Source organism: Coregonus lavaretus (assembly GCF_964263955.1).
Source record: "Coregonus lavaretus genome assembly, chromosome: 28".
In the NCBI taxonomy this organism is placed as follows: Eukaryota; Metazoa; Chordata; class Actinopteri; order Salmoniformes; family Salmonidae; genus Coregonus; species Coregonus lavaretus.
The window spans coordinates 18302851-18326426 of NC_140015.1; the positions used below are offsets into that span (position 1 = coordinate 18302851).

Below are 23576 nucleotides of genomic sequence, written 5' to 3' on the forward strand. Positions count from 1 at the left end.
AACAAATCAATAAAATGTAAGTGAATATGTATTTCCCTGTGGTTCAACTATAAAAGTGGCTGTATCCCACGGCACCTAAAAAGCCAGAAAAAAAGACTTCTGAAAGGCTCTCACATAGAAGGGTTGTTTTTCTATGCTCGAGAAGAGGCAGCCCCCTGTCCCAAAGAATGGGTCTGGTGAAAGCATTGCTCTAACGTTCACAAGCTTAAGTGTCGAGCAGCTTGCCATTGAATTGGCTAATGCAATTAACAATGATCAAAGTCTGATGTGGTGTACTAATTTCATAATATTAGAAATACTGTATGAATTGGTTATGGATATGTAGTATATCTATGACCTTTTCAGCGCATACAACTGAGTTAATGTCCAACAAACAGTGTATTCATTCAAAAGCACATCCCAGGCCTAATCTCTTTCTCAGATGAAGTGGCAAGTCCCCATACAAGTGGATCAAGTACAACGGTCTGCTGCTTCCTTGAATAGTCCCCTTTATGTACTGCAAAAACTTGGAATACTGAGAGTATTTCCAGTAAAAATGTAGGTCAAACAGTAGGCGTCGTGTGCGCCTTACTCAGTATTAGCCACAGAAGCATTATACACTGAACAAAATTATAAACACAACATGTAAAGTGTTGGTCCCATGTTTCATGAGCTGAAATAAAAGATCCCAGAAATGTTCCATACTCACAAAAAGCGTATTTCTCTAAAATGTTGTGCACAAATTTGTTTACATCCCTGTTAGTGAGCATTTTATCCTTTGGTCAAGATAATCCCATCCACCCAAAAGGTGTGGCATATCAAGAAGCTGATTAAACAGCATCATTACACACGTGCACCTTGTGCTGGGGACAATAAAAGGCCACTTTAAAATGTGCCGTTTTGTCACAACACAATGCCGCCGATGTCTCAAGTTTTGAAGGAGCCTGCAATTGGCACGCTGACTGTAGGAATGTCCACAGAGAATTGAATGTTAATTTCTCTACCATAAGACGCCTCCAACGTTGTTTTAGAGAATTTGGCAGTACGTCCAACCGGCCTCACAACCGCAGACTGCATGTAACAACACCAGCCAAGGACCTCCACATCTTGCTTATTCACCTGCAGGATCGTCAGAAAGGGGGGAGGGGGGGGTGCTGAGGAGTATTTCTGTCTGTAATAAAGCACTATTGTGGGGAAAACTGGCTGGGCTTTGCTTCCCAGTCATGTGAAATCCATAGATTGAGGCCTAATGAATGTATTTCAAGTGACTGATTTCCTTATATGAACTGTAACTCAGCTAAATCTTTGAAATTGTTGCATGTTGCATTTATATTTTTGTTCAGTGTAGGTTTCAAAATTTGGGAGGAGAAAGAACCTGCACCCAGATGAATAGTTTCTTCCCTCCGTAAAAAGTGTTATATATGGTTGAAGGACTAGATCCGTATTCAAGGTAGTGCTTACTAAATTGTCAAATTGAAATGTTCACAGGCCATTCAGTATATGCTGAGGCCGGTCCACTCAATAACAGACACCCCCAAATAGTGTCTGTTTAATAGCTGCAACAAAGAAATCTACATATTTATTCAGTTCTTCCCTTTTGATTGTTATTGTATAATCACATTTCCACAGCAGCCCATATCACACATTTTATATTTGTATTTTTATATCCATTTTACCCCTTTTATTTTTTTACATAAAACCATTACTTATTGATGGTAAGAGGGTAAATATAGAGAGAACCTGTGTTGAAGATTGTAATTCAGTCCTTTCACTGTGGGTGAGGCAGGATGCGCCATTCACACTTAATCTCCCAAGTGTTTGTGTGTGTGTATAATATTCAGTCCGTCCATCCACAGTGTAATCCTATTTAGGGCCCCCTTTATGTCTGGGGGTGGGGAATTGTTCTGTTCATAAGTCCGTGAGAGTGTCTGTGTGGTCCGGTGTGACTCAGCTCTCAGGCCTGACCTGCTCCAGCGTGGACTTGAGGATGTTCCTGGCGCTGCTGCACGACTCCAGGGCCTGGATGTGTCTGAGGGTCACAAACATACAGTCACACACCTGCAAGGCGAGGTCAGTACAGGTGCATCAAAGCTGGGACCAAGAGACTGAAAAACAGCTTCTATCTCTGCTGCCTCAAGACAGACTAGAAATCACTGGCCACTTTAAGAAATGGAACACTAGCCACTTTAATAATGTTTACATATCTTGCATTACTCATCTCATATGTACAGTGGGGAGGACAAGTATTTGATACACTGCCCATTTTGCAGGTTTTCCTACTTACAAAGCATGTAGAGGTCTGTAATTTTTATCATAGGTACACTTCAACTGTGAGAGACGGAATCTAAAACAAAAATCCAGAAAATCACATTGTATGATTTTTAAGTAATTCATTTGCATTTATTGCATGACATAAGAATTTGATCACCTACCAACCAGTAAGAATTCCAGCTCTCACAGACCTGTTAGTTTTTCTTTAAGAAGCCCTCCTGTTCTTCACTCATTACCTGTATTAACTGCACCGGTTTGAACTCGTTACCTGTATAAAAGACACCTGTCCACACACTCAATCAAACAGACTCCAACCTCTCCACAATGGCCAAGACCAGAGAGCTGTGTAAGGACATCAGGGATAAAATTGTAGACCTGCACAAGGCTGGGATGGGCTACAGGACAATAGGCAAGCAGCTTGGTGAGAAGGCAACAACTGTTGGTGCAATTATTAGAAAATGGAAGAAGTTCAAGATGACGGTCAATCACCCTCGGTCTGGGGCTCCATGCAAGATCTCACCTCGTGGGGCATCAATGATCATGAGGAAGGTGAGGGATCAGCCCAGAACTACACAGCAGGACCTGGTCAATGACCTGAAGAGAGCTGGGACCACAGTCTCAAAGAAAACCATTAGTAACACACTACGCCGTCATGGATTAAAATCCTGCAGCGCACGCAAGGTCCCCCTGCTCAAGCCAGCGCATGTCCAGGCCCGTCTGAAGTTTGCCAATGACCATCTGGATGATCCAGAGGAGGAATGGGAGAAGGTCATGTGGTCTGATGAGACAAAAATAGAGCTTTTTGGTCTAAACTCCACTCGCCGTGTTTGGAGGAAGAAGGATGAGTACAACCCCAAGAACACCATCCCAACCGTGAAGCATAGAGGTGGGAACATCATTCTTTGGGGATGCTTTTCTGCAAAGGGGACAGGACGACTGCACCGTATTGAGGGGAGGATGGATGGGGCCATGTATCGCGAGATCTTGGCCAACAACCTCCTTCCCTCAGTAAGAGCATTGAAGATGGGTCGTGGCTGGGTCTTCCAGCATGACAACGACCCGAAACACACAGCCAGGGCAACTAAGGAGTGGCTCCGTAAGAAGCATCTCAAGGTCCTGGAGTGGCCTAGCCAGTCTCCAGACCTGAACCCAATAGAAAATCTTTGGAGGGAGCTGAAAGTCCGTATTGCCCAGCGACAGCCCCGAAACTTGAAGGATCTGGAGAAGGTCTGTATGGAGGAGTGGGCCCAAATCCCTGCTGCAGTGTGTGCAAACCTGGTCAAGACCTACAGGAAACGTATGATCTCTGTAATTGCAAACAAAGGTTTCTGTACCAAATATTAAGTTCTGCTTTTCTGATGATTCAAATACTTATGTCATGCAATAAAATGCAAATTAATTACTTAAAAATCATACAATGTGATTTTCTGGATTTGTTTTACATTCCGTCTCTCACAGTTGAAGTGTACCTATGATAACCTCTACATGCTTTGTAAGTAGGAAAACCTGCAAAATCGGCAGTGTATCAAATACTTGTTCTCCCCACTGTATACACTGTATTCTATACTATTCTACAATATCTTAGTCCATGCCGCTCTGACATCGCTCGTCCATATGTATATATTCTTAATTCATTCCTTACTTAGATTTGTGTGTATATGTTGTGAAATTGTTACATATTACTTGTTAGATATTACTGCACTGTCGGAGCTAGAAGCACAAGCATTTCACTCGCAATAACATCTGCTAAACACGCATGTGACCAATAACATTTGATTTGAATGATGGACAGTTTCACCTTTCATCTTTACTGTTTTCTTAAACGCAGCAGCCTGACAACATAGGAAACTGGGTATATTGTGCAATTTGGAGCATGTTGGCAATATTCTTGGGGAACTTAGTGCCAATGTGGTGTGTTAATCTGCAGTCGGAGAGGGTACCTGAGAGCTACGCTGCCGCCCATCACTCACGCCCTTACCGGGACATGAAGGCCTCCAGCACAGCGATGTGCTCCTGGGGGAAATAGTCCTGACGCACGGCGTACTCCAGCGCCTGCAAATGACCAGGCACCACACGCACCGGCTTCACCTTGTCCTCACTCTGAATGAGACAGAGAGAGGGGGAGACACGAGGGCTACAATAATACAAGGTGGAAGAAAACCAGGAGTTACTCTACGAATGTGTGTGCATACCTTGAGGAGTCCCAGCATTACTAACAGCGATGATACAAAGTTGTAACCTTGGAAGGAGGGGCTGGCGAAGGCTTTCCTGAGAATTGCATCTGTAGAACAAAGAGGATATACATTTAACATGCAGTCATACAGATGAGCAACAAAAACAGTCTCATATCCATGGACTCAGTCTGGCCCCATGTCTTCACCAAGTACTCAGTAAGTACTCACAAATTAGATAAGTGGCACTCACCAATACTGTCCAGGACAGCACTCTTAACCTCTTCATCTTCCTCCTTGTACACAGAGGAGATCTTCAGGAAAGCCTCCGCTGTCTTACCAGCATCAGCCACATCTACCTGGAAGAGAAGAGCGAGGACAACAGGTTCAACATCACCAGCAACCTGTTTCAGCCTACTGCCAAGTTTGCTGTGTAAGCTATTCATGACAGGGTGTGTTTACCTGCTGTTCGAAGAGCAGGGCCCTCTTGGTGCCCAGTTTGAGCAGCTTCTCTGGAGAGGGGAAGCAGAGGAAGGAGGCGGCATCTGGGGGTTTGGGCACTGACGGAGGGGAGGACACCTGATTCACACTGCTGTCCTCCTCCTCGTCCTCGTCCTCATCTTCATCATCCTCCTCATAGTCATCCTCTTCCTCATCAGGCTCCCCTTCATCGTCGCTGCAGGTAGAGACAAAGATTACACAAAGAGATTTTCTCATGGCGGCTTGTGATAAAAGACAGGATGGTTAAGTCTAAAAGTATAAACTAATTTCCTATTTCAATCCAGTACCTGAGTGATCCCAGCAGGTCTCCCATGTTCAGGCCATCCATTACCTCTCTGAGGGCATCACAGCACTCCTCCCCCAGGCAGTTACCTGACAGTACCAACACACACAGCACAAAGTCACACATGAACTCTACAAATCCTAAGAAAACATTATCAGCCGATGCAACATTTTCAATCCAGTTTTCATGTGTTGTAAGTCAAGTGTTTATCCATCATATACCATTTAGGTCCAGTTTCTCCAGTGTGGCTTTGCCCTCGACTGATTGTGCCACCAGCAGTGCAGCTTCTCCTGTAATCTCCCCGAATGACAGATTCAGCTCCTGACAGAGGTAAAAAAAATAATAATATAGGTGTGTATGAGTCAGGTGCTGCCACAGCAGAGGGAAATGTATGAAAATCTATGAAGTAACAATCAAGTACAGCAGATGTTCCTGCAGCCGAGGGTGGGACCAGTGCTACCCTGTACCTTGAGGATGGGAAGCCCCTCAGTGACTGCCTCTGCGATGGCTATAGCCCCCTCGGAACGCACCAGACAGTCTCCAAAGTTTATCACCTGGACACTACGCAAATGTTTCAGAGCCTGAAGGGGGCACAAAACACAGTCATTGTATAGCAAATGCATTTGAGCACTCATCAATAACATTTGAGCACTCATCTATAACAGTAATCCTTCTACCCCCCCCCCCCCCCCCCCCCAATAAAAAAAAAGGTGGTTGTCCCACTGGCTATCCTAAGTTGAATGCACCAATTTGTAAGTCGCTCTGGATAAGAGCGTCTGCTAAATGACTTAAATGTAAATGTAAATCAACTTCATCCGGGTTTCATTGTCATACAGCCTTCGTACACAAGGCAAACCACTACTGTACCTGTGCCATGGCGATAGCTCCTTTCTTGGTGAAGGTGTTGTCGTTGAGGTTGAGGACCCGGAGCTGGGGGTTGTGTTGCATGGCAGTGGCCAGAGCAGTCACCCCAGGGTGATTGATCCCATTCTGAGGCACGTGCACCTCCTCCAGACTACCCATCAGCTGAGGGCACACAGGAGGTCATACAGTAGCATCAGACAGAGATAGCTATATAGACTGTATATGGCTTGTCACTGTCAGTACAGTTTAATCATAGACTCAGTGGCATTATGTTGGTGTGTTCGAGGAGCTTTTATCCATGCAGCTGCCAGTACTAATGCTAAAGAGCCCCTTGTGAACTACTGTGGTGACTAACTGCACAGGTAGCTTAGTGGGTAAGAGCGTTGTGCCAGTAACCGAAAGGTCGCTGGTTCTAATCCCCGAGCAGACTAGGTGAAAAATCTGTCGATGTGCCCTTAAGCAAGGCACTTAACCCTAATTGCTCCTGTAAGTCGCTCTGGATAAAAATGTAACGTCCAGATGGTCAGAAATTCTGATATGTTCAGCTCAGGAGCCAGTGTCTGTACCTGGAAGGCCTGGGCGAGGGCAGTGGCCCCATCGTTCTCCAGACGGTTCCTGCCTGCGATGAACACCTTCAGCCCAAGGGGGGTGCCCTGTGCACTGGACTGCTTATAGCACTCCGTCAACGCTGCAGCTAAGATCTGAGGAGACCACACATACAGAGCACAGTGAAAAAACTATTTTGGAAAAGGTTATGATTATCAGGATAGATATTAAATCATTTCATAAGATTATCATGATATCACTTCTCAAATGATAGCACTATTCAACCTTAACACAAGCTATATTTCATATTAGAAGTTAAATTAGCTTTAGATCTTTGCTTAAATTATTTTACTGACTATATTACAACTAGCAGGGGGCAACTTTATGTTGTTGAGTCTGCTCAATAACACAATATAGCTCCTATCGAACTGGAGACATTCTACCCACCTTGCCTCCACCAATGCCCATGCCGCAGTTGTTGAGCCGCAGTTCCTGCAGCGTGTGACAGGCAGTGCTCTTGAGCAACTTCTCGATGCCCTTCACCCCGTCTGGTCCAAAGGCGTTGTCACTGAGGTCCAGCAAGGTCAGTCTGGCGCCTGCTGTCATCAGGGCCGCACCCAGGGAGTTCTGAATAGGGGAGATGAAGGATGAGTACAATCCCAGACCATCTTTCATCTATCAAAGGGAGCTGGTATAAAAAAAAAAAAAAAAAAGTGTCTCACCAGGGCTGGAGGGATCTCAGAACGCAGTCGCCCAGTAAACATGTCACTCCAGTAACAGTACTGAGGGAGAGAGATGGTGATAAAGGGTTAGCTAAAGTATTGTCTAGCTAGCCCTATATATCACAGACACATTGCTCTCACCAATAGAGGTCAAATAAGCAAGATTGAGTGATTGACAGCAGAATACATGACAGATATGAAAGCAAGATGGAACAGAGCCAACAACAGGTATCAACATATGAGATCATTAACCCTTCTCCGTGTGGCAGTCAGTGGAATACCTGTCCTCTGTACCACGAACAATACAATCAAAACACACCTCATCTCATAACCACTGTGACTGGTACCTTAAATTCACTCTTTGTCTCCAGGGCTTTAGCGATGGCCTGTGCTGCCTCCACCCCATAAGTGTTCCCCTCCAGCCTGAGCGCTTGCAACCCCTTGAACTCCTGGATCTCTTTCACCATCTCTTCCACTGGAAAGAAGGAGACAGAGGGAGAGATTGAAGACAAAGACCATGATTGTGTGATGAAAAATACATTTAACATTGGACACCACCTTGTCCTTGAACAACCTATTGTATGACAACTGGAGGAGCATAAGCATAATGAGTCAATGGTCAGTGGTTGAAATTCTTACCAGATTGTGCATTGTCGAATTTGCGACCTTGGCCCTTATAGCTCAACTCTCCCTCAGTCACCTGAGTTTTGGCCAGAGAATCGGCCAACTGTGCAACAACATCCGTCGCCATCAGGACACCTGAGGAACATACACACGTATGAACAAGAATATGCACTACTTACTTAAGCAAAACATAATATATTATCAATTACCACCTAGTAGAGTACCTGCCTAAGACCTAGCGTTACCAAAGACACACATGAAGTTTGAAGTGATTTTATAAACATTCATTGTTAGATAGTTAACTTTAGCTAATATACACAGGGGATGGAAAGTTGCTATATCTGTAAACGTTGCAAGCTTGCTATCGTTGTGCTACTCTCTGGAAGAAGTGGAAACCCTTGTTAACTAATGTTAACCAACTAGCATGATAGTTACGACAGTATAAACATATTTCTTAACGAGTTATAACCAGCTGGCTAACTAGCTAGGTAATGAACTGTTGGAAAAAGCTGAATATGGTCGATCATTTCCAATGTGGTGTGACAAAGCTATGACATGTTCCCCAATAATACAGCCAACAAAACAATTTACTTAACATTGTTCTGACTTGGCAAAGTCATAACATACCTATAGTTAGCTAGCTAGCTTCGCAAGCTAAAGTTGTGCATGCGCTGGTACGGCCTTCGACCAACTTGATCTGATAAATATGGCAACTCCCCTCGCGTGTGGCCTTACTAACGTTTCCCTGAATACATTTGCAAGCGAAAATGTTTCAATGCTTACCAAATGCAAATTTCTGCGTAGAGGCCTGTAGCTAGTTGTTTTCAGAACAGTGCTATCTGTCCCACAAGCTATCTCCCGCTCGGTTCTGACGTTTAAACACTTCGAGGACCATGACGCGAGACACACGGGACTTGTAGTTTCGGTTGCTCATCTTCTTCTATGAGATCATGGCGGTCCGCAAACAAACGTTTAAGTACATGCTGCCACCTATTGTGCTGGAATGTACGATCAATCATGATCTGCCCAATTCTGTACTACCATGAAAATATTTTTTATTGAGGCTACCAGACAACCCTTTTCATTATTTTGTCCACAACACATTTTTATTATGTAATAATTAATTTTAACAACAAATTCCAAATGCAAGCTTCATAAGTAAATTATCAATTTGAAGCAATTCTGACATACCAAAAGACCAGTAGGCCTATGCCTAGTAATTGTTGCTTGATGCCCTATTGCTGGTGAGCTTGCAAAGTAAACAGTTAATATTCTTGAACACCAAACAATTTTTGGAGCTGAATATTTATTTATGGCAATCCTCTTTCTCTACAATTTGATGTTTGCGCTGCACCCAATCCTATAGCTAGCTGTATTGCACATGAGTAATCTGTTCGCTAGTTCCGTAGTTCTCAAACTTTTTGACCCACGACCCCCAAAAAGGAGTGGTTCAAAGCTTGCATGCACGCAGGCACAGGGCGAATACGCATGCACAATCGCTGCGCAAATGTAGCCACTAGCCTGTCATTCCAGCCATAAACAGTGATACATTTTCAAAACGCAAGATACAGAAATAAACTTTGTTTTAGACTTGTATTTTGAGCTGAGTCATTCATGTTAGCAGTCAATATCAACTAGGGATATCATGTCACATTGTCACTTCTCTGGAATCCAGAGCAAACAGGATTACGGCTTACCCAGTGGCGATTTTAGCATGTAAATCTTGGTGGGGCAAACAAAAAAAAAAACTGAGGGATGCATGCGAGCAAAGCCACTACACAACACAACACAACACTAAACCATACATTAATTGCGCTATAATGGTGACAGACGGTGCCCACAAACTGTTATGGCCTACATCAGGGGGTGTCAAACGTCCGGCCCGCGGGCCGGATCAGGCCCGCAAACGGGTTTAATCCGGCCCGCGAGATGATTTAAAAAAAAAAAAAAAAAAAAAAAGATTTTTTTTTTTGTAAAGTATAAAAATGCGCTGCAATTTTTCAATAAAATAAACTGCTGTTCCAATTGCGTCCACTGGATGGCGCAATAGCAATTGTGTTAAGCAAGCAAACTGTTTATACCGGGGCAGAGCAAGTAGGTCAAGCACGTGCAGCCAATGAGCTACTTTGTTTTGCCCGCGATATTTATTACGGCTTCTACTTTTAACATTATGTGCTTTGGCACCCTCATTGCCGCAGAGTGGACGCAGAGTGCAGAGTGTTCCAAGAAAAATTGTCATCCTATTTATTCACGGAATTGAATGGGAAAGCTGTATGTTTGGTGTGTTCAGAGCATGTTGCAGTGCTGAAAGAATATAACCTTCGTCGCCACTATGTGAGTCTTCATGCCGACAAATATGACAACTTTCAAGGACAGCGGAGATGAGAGAAGGTGAATGAACTGTTGGCGGGTCTGAAGAAACAGCAGTCTGTGTTTACTCACAGCCGAGACATCAGTGACGCTGCAGTGAAAGCTAGCTACCTCATTGCTAATGAAATCGCAGTGGCTTCAAAACCATTTAGTGAGGGTGAATTTGTAAAAACATGCATGATGAAGGCAGCGGAGATTGTGTGCCCTGAAAAGCGGCAGGCTTTTGCAAATGTCAGCCTGACAAGAAACACAGTTGCAGACAGGATTTCCGATCTTTCAGTGGATTTGGACAGCCAGTTGAAGCAAAAAGTAAAGTCATTTATTGCGTTTTCGGTTGCAATTGATGAAAGCACGGACATTACAGATGTTGCACAACTGGCCATTTTCATCCGCGAAGTTGATGACACATTGACCGTCACCGAGGAGTTCGTGGAGTTGGTGCCGATGACAGATAAAACGACAGCAGCTGATATTTTTACCGCACTCGTCGGCGCGCTGGACAGGGTCGGAGTGGACTGGTCCCGCACTGTCAGCCTGGCTACAGATGGTGCGCCCTCAATGATATGGAAAAAAGCAGGCGTTGTGACAAAGTTCAGAGAGAAAGCGCAATCTGCAAATGGAGGACGTGATTTTTTGACTTTTCACTGTATTTTGCACCAGGAGGCTTTGTGTTGCAAGTCATTAAAGATGGATAACGTCATGAAGGTGGTCATCCAAACCGTTAATTTCATCCGATCCAGAAGCCTGAATCACCGTCAGTTTGACAGCCTTCTCAGAGAGAAAGACCACATCTATGGCCTGCCATACCACACTGAGGTAAGATGGTTAAGCCGAGGTGCTGTGCTGAGGCGTTTCTTTGATTTACGAGAAGAAATTGAACAGTTCATGGAAGAAAAGGGCAAACCAGTGTTAGAATTTCATTCCGCAGAATGGATGCAGGACCTTGCATTTATGGTGGATGTTACAGAGCACCTGAATAACTTGAACAAACAGCTGCAAGGGCGCAACAAAGTTGTCACGCAGTATTATGACAGCATACGTTCTTTCAAGTTGAAGCTGTCATTGTGGGAGACGCAACTTGCCGGTGGTGATGCAGCTCACTTCCCCTGTCTGAAAAATGTGTGCGCGACCCAACATGTGGCAGACATGAAGCGGTTCAAAGATAAAATAACGGGACTGTTACGGGAGTTTGAGCAACGCTTTCAGATTTATGTTTATATGTTTTTATGTTGATGTGCTATTATTTTTAATTGATTTTATTTTATTTGTATATTTAACCTATTCTTGACTCTGTGGTTCTTGCACTTGTTTGGGGAACAGGATTTCATTATTTTTATCTACATTTCTGCCTGAGAAATGACACCCTGATATAGTTCTGTGATCTGTGATATACTTCTGTGAATCACTGAGGCATTGTGTGTTTGTGTGTTCTTTGTCCTCAGAACTTTCAAATAACTTGAGGTGTTTTATGATTAATAGTGATGTTGTGCTTTTGGACACTGTCCTCAGGCTCCAGCTTTATGTTTATATGTTTTTATGTTGATGTGCTATTGTTTTTAATTGATTTTATTTTATTTGTATATTTAACCTATTCTTGACTCTGTGGTTCTTGCACTTGTTTGGGGAACAGGATTTCATTATTTTTATCTACATTTCTGCCTGAGAAATGACACCCTGATATAGTTCTGTGATCTGTGAAACAGTTCTGTTAATCACTGAGGCATTGTGTGTTTGTGTGTTCTTTTTCTTTAGAATTTTCAAATAAACTTGACGTGTTTTATGATTAATAGTGATGTTGTGCTTGTACTATTTTGGACACACTGTCCTCAGGCTCCAGCTTTATGTTGTATGTTGATCGTATTAAAACAAAGAAAACAATCTGAAGTTGTTGTTTTTAAGTTATATATACCATGATTTTTCCGGTCCGGCCCACTTGGGAATAGATTTTCCTCCATGTGGCCCCTGAGCTAAAATTAGTTTGACACCCCTGGCATACATAAAGCTGTCCCAACAGCAGAACTTTCTATTCAGCACCATGGAGTGAATCCGTACCCCTGCTACACCTGGCTACCAGTGGAGCCTTGTCTGGCAGCGAAACAGTTAATTCAGCCTCATTTACTGCCTTTAAAAAAAACATAGCTGATATAGCTGACTTGCTTAAACAAATGTGGTTTCTACTGACAATTGAGATGTACAAACTATGGCATAAGGGGACGACGAGCGGATAAGAGGTAATCCGTAATTTCGATTAAGACATTAATGAGCGAGCTAGGACGGACGTAGTCAATATAACTATTTGTTCAGCACTTTTGAAATGTATAGCGACAGAATTCAAGACATGGGCCGTTCTTACAGGATTCTCCCTGTACACCAAGTCAGAACCATAGGATAAATAAAGGGGGCATACAGTGCATTTCCACATTTTGGTATGTTACAGCCTTATTCTAAAATTCATTAAATAGTTTTTTCCCCTCATCAATCTACACACAATACCCCATAATGACAAAGCAAAAACAGTTTTTTTGACATTTCTGCAAATGTATAAAAAAATAATGACATTTACATAAGTTTTCAGACCCTTTACTCAGTACTTTGTTGAAGCACCTTTGGCAGCAATTACAGCATCAAGTCTTCTTGTGTATTATGCTACAAGCTTAGCACACCTGTATTTGGGGAGTTTCTCTCATTCTCCTCTGCAGATCCTCTCAAGCTCTGTCAGGTTGGATGGAGAGTGTCGCTGCACAGCTATTTTCAGGTCTCTCCAGAGATGTTAGATCGGGTTCAAGTCTGGGCTCTGGCTAGGCCACTCAAGGGCGTTCAGAGACTTGTCCCGAACAGTGATGCCAATTTAGCAATTTTTTTGCTAGATTTAGCAACTTTTCAGACTACCCTGGCAACTATTTTTTCAAACAGCACCTAGCAACAAATTTAGCTACATTTAAAAAATTGATTTGGAACTTTTAGCAACTTTTGAAAAGTGACTCAAACGCTAAAATGCACGCATTTTCCCTTGTTAAGTTGCGTCAATTCAAATCTGGTATTAGGAACAAAAGAGGTCAATACACGTCTTCTAAAATAGACTAGTATTTTAATTAATGCAAAACACTTCAATGGTAAATATCCACTGAAATACCACGCAGGGCAGACAGAGAACTGAGCCATTGTCATAAGTTCTTCTTTAAATACTCTGACAGAGATAGTTCCCGCTCCCTGCTGGCCTATCAGAGTAGAGACTGAGCGTGGTTTAGACTTACTCAGCCTATCGTTGGCGCACATTCTGGTCCCAGCCCCGTGGCGCTTCACTGTTGCCTGGCATAAGTTGTTATCTGCAGCTGGTCCAGAGAGTCAGCACCCATAGACACAGTTCCCCTGTACTTTCCCACCCTAACTATACTCTTTGTACCTACGTCCTTGGACGGTTCACAAAGAGGCAGTGTTCATGTATGTGAGACACAAGTTCTTATCTCCCCCTACTCCCTAACAGCTCCTCACATGAATCACAGCTTGTTATGTTAAACAGTCTATATCAGTACAGCACAAACCTATTATGTTTAACCATTAATGTATTCTTTCTAAGCTAGGCATCACATCTAGTTATAAGAAAATAGAACCCCACAATCCCCCTTTTCACACCCACTGGGTGTGAACCCAAAATAAGAGAACCCAAAATAAGACATTTCAGGGAAATTCAGGAATCCCCCTATTGACACCCTCTAGGGTGTCACTCATTAAAATACAATACAAACAAAAATAATCACACTTTTATTAATAGGCAATAATGATAATAAAAAAGCCTTCAGTCCTTTCATCTACACCCAACTTGTACTAGGTTGGCTACCAGCCACCCAGGAACTTCAAACCTTCACATGAGGAAAGACAAACATTCACAATGGTTAACTTGATTAATAAAGCATAAAACACAGGATTAATAGAACACACAAAACAAGATTAAAACATAAAACACAAACAGGGAAGTAAATGTTGGCCCCCTTTAGACACCCTCTAGGGTGTCACTCCACCACCTCACCAATAGCAAACCAAGGGTCATCCTCAGTCAACTTCATCTCAGTGTCTGCATCTCCTTCTTGAGCCCCTAGGAGGGGCATCATACTAGCCGTATGCACGACATCTGTAACAGACTTTCTCAGACAAGGAATTACACAGGCAGTACAGCACATTAATATTAGAAACACAACTACTAGGGTCAGAAATCCAGTAACCACCATAGTTGAATACTTGCCAAACCAATCACCCAACCAGGAGAACAGTCCGTTTCCCTCCATTCCAGCCATGCTCTTCATTTCAGCTGATAGTTTATCTAAACCAAGTAGTCAGGACTGGTATTGTTAGGGATAAATGTACAACAATGGCTTAACATTCTATAGACACCACCCCTTTCTGCCTGATCTAGAGCTAACCTCTTTTTACTAAGTCATAAGAGTGAGATGGCGGATAATTGTTCAAAAGATCCCTTCTGTTGCATCCCTAGTCCAGCCAATAAATCGTTGTTGGTCGTAATAGATATAATTAATCCAATTCACAATTTTGTTTATTGTCACCCACCAAACGAACGTGGTAGTAAACCCTTCCCCTAATTGTTTCATAGCTCGGTATCCATCCGATACCCCCCTTTGTATCCCAATCGCATCCATCTAAATAGGGCTATTCTCCTTCTTGTTAAAACTCCTCCTACATCTGTTTAATCCTTGGTTCCTGTTGACTAATTCTAACTAGTTGAACCAGTATAACCAGGGCGCATGTATCTAGCCACCCCTTTGGAATTCTCTGCCTTACACTGCCTTTACTGGCACACGCCCACCACACATCGGTTACAGGGGCTGTAAGGTTCAGAATTCTCTCCTGTGCTTCCGTACTTAAGTCTCTAATTGATAATTGGTGATGTCTTTATTTCTCTTTACCCCCCATCTGGATGTTCAGTCCCCCTCGGTCTCATATCCCCATCCCCAAGTGTATTTAAACACTTGAGTCTAAGAACAATCCGCCGTGGGGGCCGAACACGAATATAATAGGATTTTATAATCCCAATTTGCTTATTGACATGTACCCCACCCATTGGCTACGTCCCTAACCCTTATTTTGAATCTGACAGTCTGCCCTTCTCTGACTCCTATTTTGTAGGCCACTCATCCTTGACGGTCAGTATGTCGGGTCGCTTCTCTTCTCTTTTACTTCTTAACAATGGTAAGGGCATAGCATAATTGGTGGTGGATATTGACATATCAAGACCATTGCCGAGACTATGATGCAACCCAAGTTATCCATATTCCCAAAAACCGCCAACCCTCTCCTGTCCTCAGTCTTTCTGCTTGGTACTACCCCATACTCACACCTCTATAAACACCCCACAGTGATGAAAGGTCGGGGTAGGGGATCTTCGTTAACAGAGTTTACCCGCAGACCCTATTGGTTCCAGTTGTTCTCTTTAACTCTGTGTGTGTTCAACGGTGTTGGCATGTGGGCCTACCTTTTTGCAGTGGGTAACGTTGACCCAAGTGGCTCTCTCAGCTATTCTAATGGCAAAGGCAGTGACCAATATAACCTGATAGGGCCCTTCCCAACAGGCCTGCTTCCAGTTTTTCTTCTTTAGGGACTGGATCCACACCCAGTCACCTGGTTGGATGGAGTGGGTTACCTTCTTCTTTAGTTCACCTGTGGGGAACAAAACCTCTGACATACGGGTGTGGTTAATAAATTATCTTCACACATGTTCAGCTCTCAATTTTTTAAAAAGTATTTTGTCCCCTCCTTCGTATATATTTATTATTTAATCCTACCATCTCCTTATCATCTCCTACCATCCCCCTTTTGACACATGTATTGCCCATGTGTCAATATTACCACCTACCTAAACAATCACTTAGTTAATATTGGTAATTTGTCATCCAATTGCCATCCCTTATTTATTTTTGAGACTGTCCCTTGCTTCTTTATTGCTCCTATCTTCCTGATCTCATTACTAAATAAATTATCTAGGTAGTAGCTGTTTCGCATTAGATTGTGCCTTCCTCTGATTACTTCAGCTCATTGCATTAATTTAGTTTCAAATACCAACTTGTTGTTTATTAAAGCATACTAAAAATGAAATTTAAATGACAACATTTGATAATACCTCAATTTACTTCTATCCCATAAAAGTAATCCAAGATTAGTACAATTGACTAGCAACAGGTATCCCTCATTCAGGGAAAGCTCTCACTCTCTCTTCTGTTATTTTATGGTTCAAATCATATATATTATTACCAAATTATAATCTTCTTCACACTTTTCACAGTATTATAAATTACCCTCAACTTAGTAAAATAAACTATCTTAAAGTCCTCCTCTCATGCCTTTAGAATTTACTAGTGTGGATGATTAATTAACACCAGAAGGTTAAAACAGAGTTCAGAGGCAATTGAAATTATTCAACAAACTGTTCCATCCCATAGTATACCAAACATTACCATTATTCTAAATATTTCATAAATGTTACTTATCCCAAGTGTTCATTAAGTCCTCATGACATTCATTCTCATAAGAAATCATATATACCCCAAACTCAGCCAAAACCGAAAAACTCCATAAAATTCACTGTGCGTGCTCCTCCAAGACCTATCACCTTTGACCTGCTGAAAACCCCCAAAAATTGAAACAATCAAGGTTTTATAAACATCATACTAGGTGAGTTGTTTTTTGTTTGAAAAACCCAATTTGAAAGACAACAACCACAAATAGCCAGGCCCCACATAAATACTGCCTAACTTCACTACTGCTCCCCCTAGCCCTGGGCAACATTCTAATGAGATAAACTAATCTCTTTCTCCTGGTTATAATCTAAAGATGGTAGTACACACAAAACATGATACAGATATCCCCATTCCTAACCCATCAATAATTGTTTGTATCAATCTAATTCCTCATAACTAATCCATACAACCACTCAAAATTCCTCGAGTATACAATGATTATTTAATTGATTACCCTAACTCTGCTACATGTGATCTCATCTCAAATGATCCATTATCAATTATTTGATCAACCCCCTAGGAAAATCTGTCTCCCCTTCTATTGTTCCTGTTCTATTGTTCCTGTCCCTGTAATGCAATGTCTATATTAGGGTGTAAGGTAAATTATTCCTGTTTTCTTTTTCAGCTAAACGTTTTATATCCCTCAGTTAATGGTATTTTCTCCCTAATATATTTTCATACTCTTCCTCTTTCCCTAAATGAGATTTAATCCCTTGCCTTTCCTCTACTATCCTTCTATCATTACTGGATCAATGATAATAACTGTAATAACTATTCATAATAATTGTAATAACTATTACACATTATATTGTGCCCTTTTTCTGATAATGTTAGAATTGTAGCCTATTGCATTACTTTAGTTTAAAATATAAGTTTGTTTATTTAACAAATCCAGAACCCACCACAGGCTGGCACTATTCCCCCAGCACAACAGCCAAAGCCACTTGCATCCCCTGGTCCCCGTAACGAAAATAAATTATCGTTCTAGAATTCACCAACTATTTGCATACACCACTGGCGTCAAGCAACCTATCGAATAAAGTAATAGCAATTAGAATTTATCAAAGCACTGCCTTTCAGTCAAGTATCTAGACCTATACTTGAAATCCCACAGTTCAATCTAACTGGCTTGACTGTCTCTATTTTTTTTTCTAACCAGAGCCATAAATTATTCTCCTTTGTCCTCAACTCAATTTTCACAGCTCTATCGCCATTTCAGTTCGCTATTCAATTTCTTTAACTGTTCTCTCTGATTAGGCCCTAATTAATAAAACAAATACTGGCTATAATTTACCAGCACACATTTAATTCATATCCCTATCATTTTTGAACTATGTATTGTCTCTCACCCCTCCCCTTGCTCCTTCCTACACAACGGGGAAGGCGCGGGACCTTTTAACATATTTTCATAGACCTTTCTAGAATACTTCTACTTAAGCTATCTAATTCAGCCTTTCACATTTCTCAATCCACGTAGTAATCTAGGTCTATAGCCCCAATGCGAAAGCTTTACCCACTGTCCCTACCTGTGTTCGAACCCGGGACCCTCTACATACATTGCCAGTCACCCCACACATTCCGCGATTCTTTCAAAGTAAATACTTCCAGTTCATAGAGCAAGTGACGTCACCAAATGAAAATCGCACTAGCTTTCACCTCAGCAAAAACTCTCTCCCTTCACCCATACCAGCCGCCGAATTCACTCATCCACACAGATTTCACCTTATGCCATTGAAATGCCAAATAAAACATAATAGTTCAATGGAGCCCCCTATTGGCTCTCCACTATTAATACATTACTTCCATAACCACACCAGTCATGGTCCGATCACCCATCAAACCCCATCACATGATCAAACAACGGTATAACCTTAAACTCATATTCTCTACTTTCTCACCCATTACGTACGTCTACGTTCGGGCGAGCAAGCCCATACGTATATATCGTCAGAAACCCACAGGCACCTCTCAAACAATCGCCCGTGGTGTTCCCAGCCAACTCCCAATCGACACAAATCACCCCCCAGTCTCTCCTGACTCTTCAAAAGCCACACTCTCGCTGTCTCCAGCCTCTCCCCTCGCGTTTCTCCCTCCTGTGTCCAGTCAGAACAGGTTTAGTCTGTTTTTCGTTTTAATTTGTAATATTCGTCTGTTATTTAATTATTTAAAGTACGTCTATCTATTTATTTTAATCAAATTATTCCCACCTAATTAGTTAAAGTCGGTGCATATTTATATTTCAACGATAAACCTAATTATTTCAGTCTAATTATTTAATCAGTATTTTGCAGGGTCAAACATCAAACGTTAAATTAAATAATAAACCAAATTGCTTCAACTTAATTATTTAAAACCAGTATTATGTTATTTCAAACACCAACGTTACAGTTTAATTATATCAGTTCAATACATTTCAATTTATTTATATTGACTATTCATTATTTTTACCTCTATTTTCAATCTCAACCTCGCCTACTATCCTCCTCCCTATCTAAAAAATACTCAGCTGAACCTAGCCGTACCCTCGCAGTTACGGACCTTGCCAGTCGCTAGTATTATCTAAAATTTCCTGAACCTAGCCGTACCCTCGAAGTTACGGACCTTGCCGATAGCAATTACTAATTCAATTATTCCCTGTATCTTCGAACCTAGCCGCACCCTCGTAGTTACGGACCTTGCCGATAGATTTCAGTATTTTCCCCGAACCTAGCCGTACCCCCGCAGTTACGGACCTTGCCGGTAGAACAAATACTCTATGGTACCATGGTTTAACATCACATTCTGTACCTGAATTTAAAGGGTGACTGAAGCCAGTAATTGGGGATGATTGTCAGGCACACTGTGCGTACTGCAAATCAGATATGCTTGCAAAAATGTATGACATCAAAAAACATTGTGCTACAGCAAAGCATATAAATAAATCAAAACCGTACAACCCCGCAACGCAGTCTACATTACCACAGTTGGTTAAGAAAATGGATAACTGCAAAAGTGCACAAGCTACTATGGCAATGGCCATTGCGGAGCATTGTTCGCTGCTAGCATGCAACCATTTAGGTATGGCTTGCAAAGCTGCCTTTTCAGATTCTGTGGCAGCAACAAACTTCCAAATTGTTCAGAATGTGTAGGTTTACTAGTTAAAAAGAAAATACATAAAATGTAATTGTTCAATAATTCAATGTGTTGTGTTTAAAAATAAAAATATCAGATCATATCAAATGTGTTGTGTTTATATTACTTTTACAATTAAAAATATGTGATAATAACCAAACAAATCTAAACTAACAAATGTCAAATCATATTTTTCGCCAAGATGGCCAGTCAACGTTATTACGTAATGACATCATCACGCAATGACATCACAACGTCATTTAACAACTTTTAGCAACAAATCGACCTGCCTCTAGCAACTTCCCCTGAAAATTAGTTGGCAACACTGGTCCCGAAGCCACTCCTGCGTTGTCTTGGCTGTGTGCTTAGGGTAGTTGTCCTGTTGGAAGGTGAACCTTCGCCCCAGTCTGACGTCCTGAGCATTCTGGAACAGGTTTTCATCAAGGATCTCTCTGTACTTTGCTCTGTTCATCTTTCCCTCGATCCTGACTAGTCACCCAGTCCCTGCCTCTGAAAAACATTGCCACAGCATGATGCTGCCACCACCGTAGGTACGGTACCAGGTTTCCTCCAGACATGGCACTTGGCATTCAGGCCAAAGAGTTCAATCTTGATTTCATCAGAGCAGAGAATCTTGTTTCTCATTGTCATTCTCAGTCCTTTAGGTGCCTTTTGGCAAACTCCAAGTGGGCTGTCATGTGCCTTTTACTGAGGAGTGGCTTCCATCTGGCCACTCTACCATAAAGACCTGATTGGTGGAGTGCTGCAGAGATGGTTGTCCTTCTGGAAGGTTCTCCTATCTCCACAGAGGAACTCTGGAGCTCTATCAGAGTGACCATCGGGTTCTTGGTCAACTACCTGAACAAGGCCCTTCTCCCCCGATTGCTCAGTTTGGCAGGGCAGCCAGCTCTAGGAAGAGTCTTGGTGGTTCCAAACTTCTTCCATTTAAGAATTATGGAGGCCACTGTGTTCTTGGGGACCTTCAATGCTGCAGAATTTTTTTGGTACCCTTCCCCAATCCTGTCTCTGAGCTCTACGGACAATTCCTTTGACCTCATGGCTTGGTTTTTGCTCTGACATGCACTGTCAACTGTGGGACCTTATATAGACAGGTGTGTGCCTTTCCAAATCATATCCAATCAATTCAATTTACCACAGGTGGACTCCAATCCAGTTGTAGAAACATCTCAAGGATGATCAATGGAAACAGGATGCACCTGAGCTCAATTTCGAGTCTCATAGCAAAGGCTCTGAATACTTATGTAAATAAGGTATTTCTGTTTTAATTTTTTATAAATTTGCAAACATTTCTAAAAATCTGTTTTCGCTTTGTCATTATTGGGTATTGTTTGTATATTGATGAGGAAAAATAATAATTTAATCAATTTTAGAACAAGGCTGTAACGTAACAAAATGTGGAAAAAGTCAAGGCGTCTGAATACTTTCCGAATGCACTGTATAAGCAGACAATGAAAGCTCTTACAATATTCGATGATGATATTTCTCTAAAACAGGCTATAGGCTACATGTGCACCACCAAGTCAGAACAGTAGGCTAAGTTATGAGGGGGAAAGGGACCAAATTATTAGGGTGAGGCACATGGGCTACTAACAGCTTACCACACAACATACATGTAGTATTACTTTCTTAGCTACAGTATACATATCTCCCTGGCATATTACATCATTTATGCAGCAGCAAACAATACATTTTTGACTCACCTTGTTGTGCTGTGCTGTGCTCACTTATACAGGAAGGTGGCACGGCGGTATTCCATATAAGGCATCTAGACCTTATGAAAGTTGCAAAGTATACCCTTAGTCTTGTAATAAATCAAATCTAGTGATGCATAACTTGACATTTCTTCCATCCATTGTGGGAGGATAACCGACCTTTCAATTAATGGCAATGTATTTCTTAGCCGCTATAAATGCTAGGTGACACAGTTTCTTATGATAACAGTCTCCAGTATCAACATTTCAAGGCAAACAAAAACAGGGAGAAGGGAGAATCTGCAGACATGCTGAGATAAAAGAACATACCCTTTTCCAGAATTCAGACAGCCTTCACAAGACAATAACATATGCAAATATGTCCCCTTTTGTGTTTTACACCTCCAGCAGAATAATAACATTTCTGAGTGCATGATATTCAGTTTCACTGGCATATAGTATGTTCTATGGATGGTCTTAAACTGCAGTAATTTATGTCTGCGATTATATGAACATGACTGGGCATTCTAATCATCATCATCAATAGCGTCTCCTAGTTCTTCCTCACATTTCTGTTTTACATATTTTGTGTCATCGGGAAAAGCCTCTATCAACCCTTGATACAATTTGGAAATCAACTTTAGAGGTTTGTCAGACTGCCTTAAAAGAGTTTCAATCTTTGATGCTTATTGCTTGTCCAGTGTTTGCTGCACAGAGAGAATAAAGTGTTGTATCTGCAAAAGTCCACCTCTGCGCAGTCACAGACTGGCCTTCCCTGGCTGCCTGACCCTGATGAGACCCAGCTCACCATCTGATCCTGCTCAGATAAGGCATGACCAAGAATTACCTTGGTGTACATTTATACATTATATTATCCAAGAATAGAATCAATGGTTCAATAATTGAAATGACCATTATTCCCAGATCCCAGACTGTAGCCTATCCATCAACTCAATATGGAACTTTGTATCCATTCACTGATTGTTATAGCTAATATACTGCAAAATTCACCTGAGCTCTGTAGACTGGTCTTCCCTGGCTGTCTGACCCTGCAGGGAAACCTGTCACCATCTGATCCTGCTAAGACATGATGAGCATAGTGTTGTGTACTGATTGTGCACCATGACAGTGAAGCCTGTAGAGCTGTTTATACCATGTCAGTGTAAAAAGTAGGGAATTAGCTAGGGAAACAGACAGATCAATAACGTTACATTGCTATACTGACTAATAAAAACTCACATTCTGCTGAAAAAACATCAGAAAATCGGTCTTCAATCGTTTGGCCGGTGGTTTCTTTGTTTGATTCAGGTCTAGTATGATTGATAGTTATTTTGCCTATGTAATCTTAGCAACTGTTCAAGCAAGAATCAAAACATCATTGTAAGTGTATGAAAACCCCAAAAAGTTATTTTGTTTAGAAGTAATAAAAACATAAATGAATGGGCGCAGATGCGATGGCTTTCTTACTGCCGCCAAGAGTTGCACGCATCTGAGCGTGACGTCAGTGTGTTGTGTACTGGAAAAGGGTCTATACACCAGCCTTTCAGCAGTTTTGCCTTCACACAGCCTGTCTGCACACTCTGTGGTGTCTGTGTGATCCTAAATCCAGCTGTCTGAAACCATAAAACAGCCTACCCAACCGGTCTGAGGCGTCCACATTGGCCTAAAGCACACCGCTGCTGTGTTTTGTATTACAGTGTAATGATAAAACTGGGGGGGACAAAAATGCAATTTCAGATGGTGGGGGGGTCCCCCGTCCCCCGTCCCCAGTGAATGTTGCGACCCTGTGTAAAATGCACATGAGGGGGTACTTCAGAGGTACTCCGGGCAGAGCAACCTTCAGATGGTGGTACAGTAACCGAAAAAGGTTGGGAACCACTGGCCTAAAACATACT

General features: G+C 42.0%; 1 protein-coding gene across 2 annotated transcripts; it reads right to left on the bottom strand.

Annotated features, from left to right (window-relative positions):
- Nucleotides 1-1612: 1612 nt before the first annotated feature.
- On the bottom strand, nt 1613-8866 carry LOC311104144 (ran GTPase-activating protein 1-like). 2 transcript variants are annotated; one of them, XM_084145832.1, is made up of 15 exons: nt 8745-8866; nt 7977-8096; nt 7685-7812; nt 7338-7397; nt 7063-7242; nt 6636-6770; nt 6073-6231; nt 5673-5786; nt 5427-5526; nt 5210-5294; nt 4884-5097; nt 4675-4780; nt 4443-4531; nt 4229-4350; nt 1613-2008 (listed from the first exon to the last, which is right to left on the bottom strand). In XM_084145832.1, the coding sequence occupies exons 2-15, from the start codon at nt 8086-8088 to the stop codon at nt 1927-1929; spliced, it is 1686 nt and encodes a 561-aa protein (XP_084001958.1). In that variant the 5' UTR covers nt 8089-8096; nt 8745-8866; the 3' UTR covers nt 1613-1926. The 2 variants fall into 2 exon arrangements, with proteins under 2 accessions (XP_084001958.1, XP_084001959.1); XM_084145833.1 differs by having other exon boundaries at nt 4191-4350; nt 8745-8855.
- Nucleotides 8867-23576: the final 14710 nt, after the last annotated feature.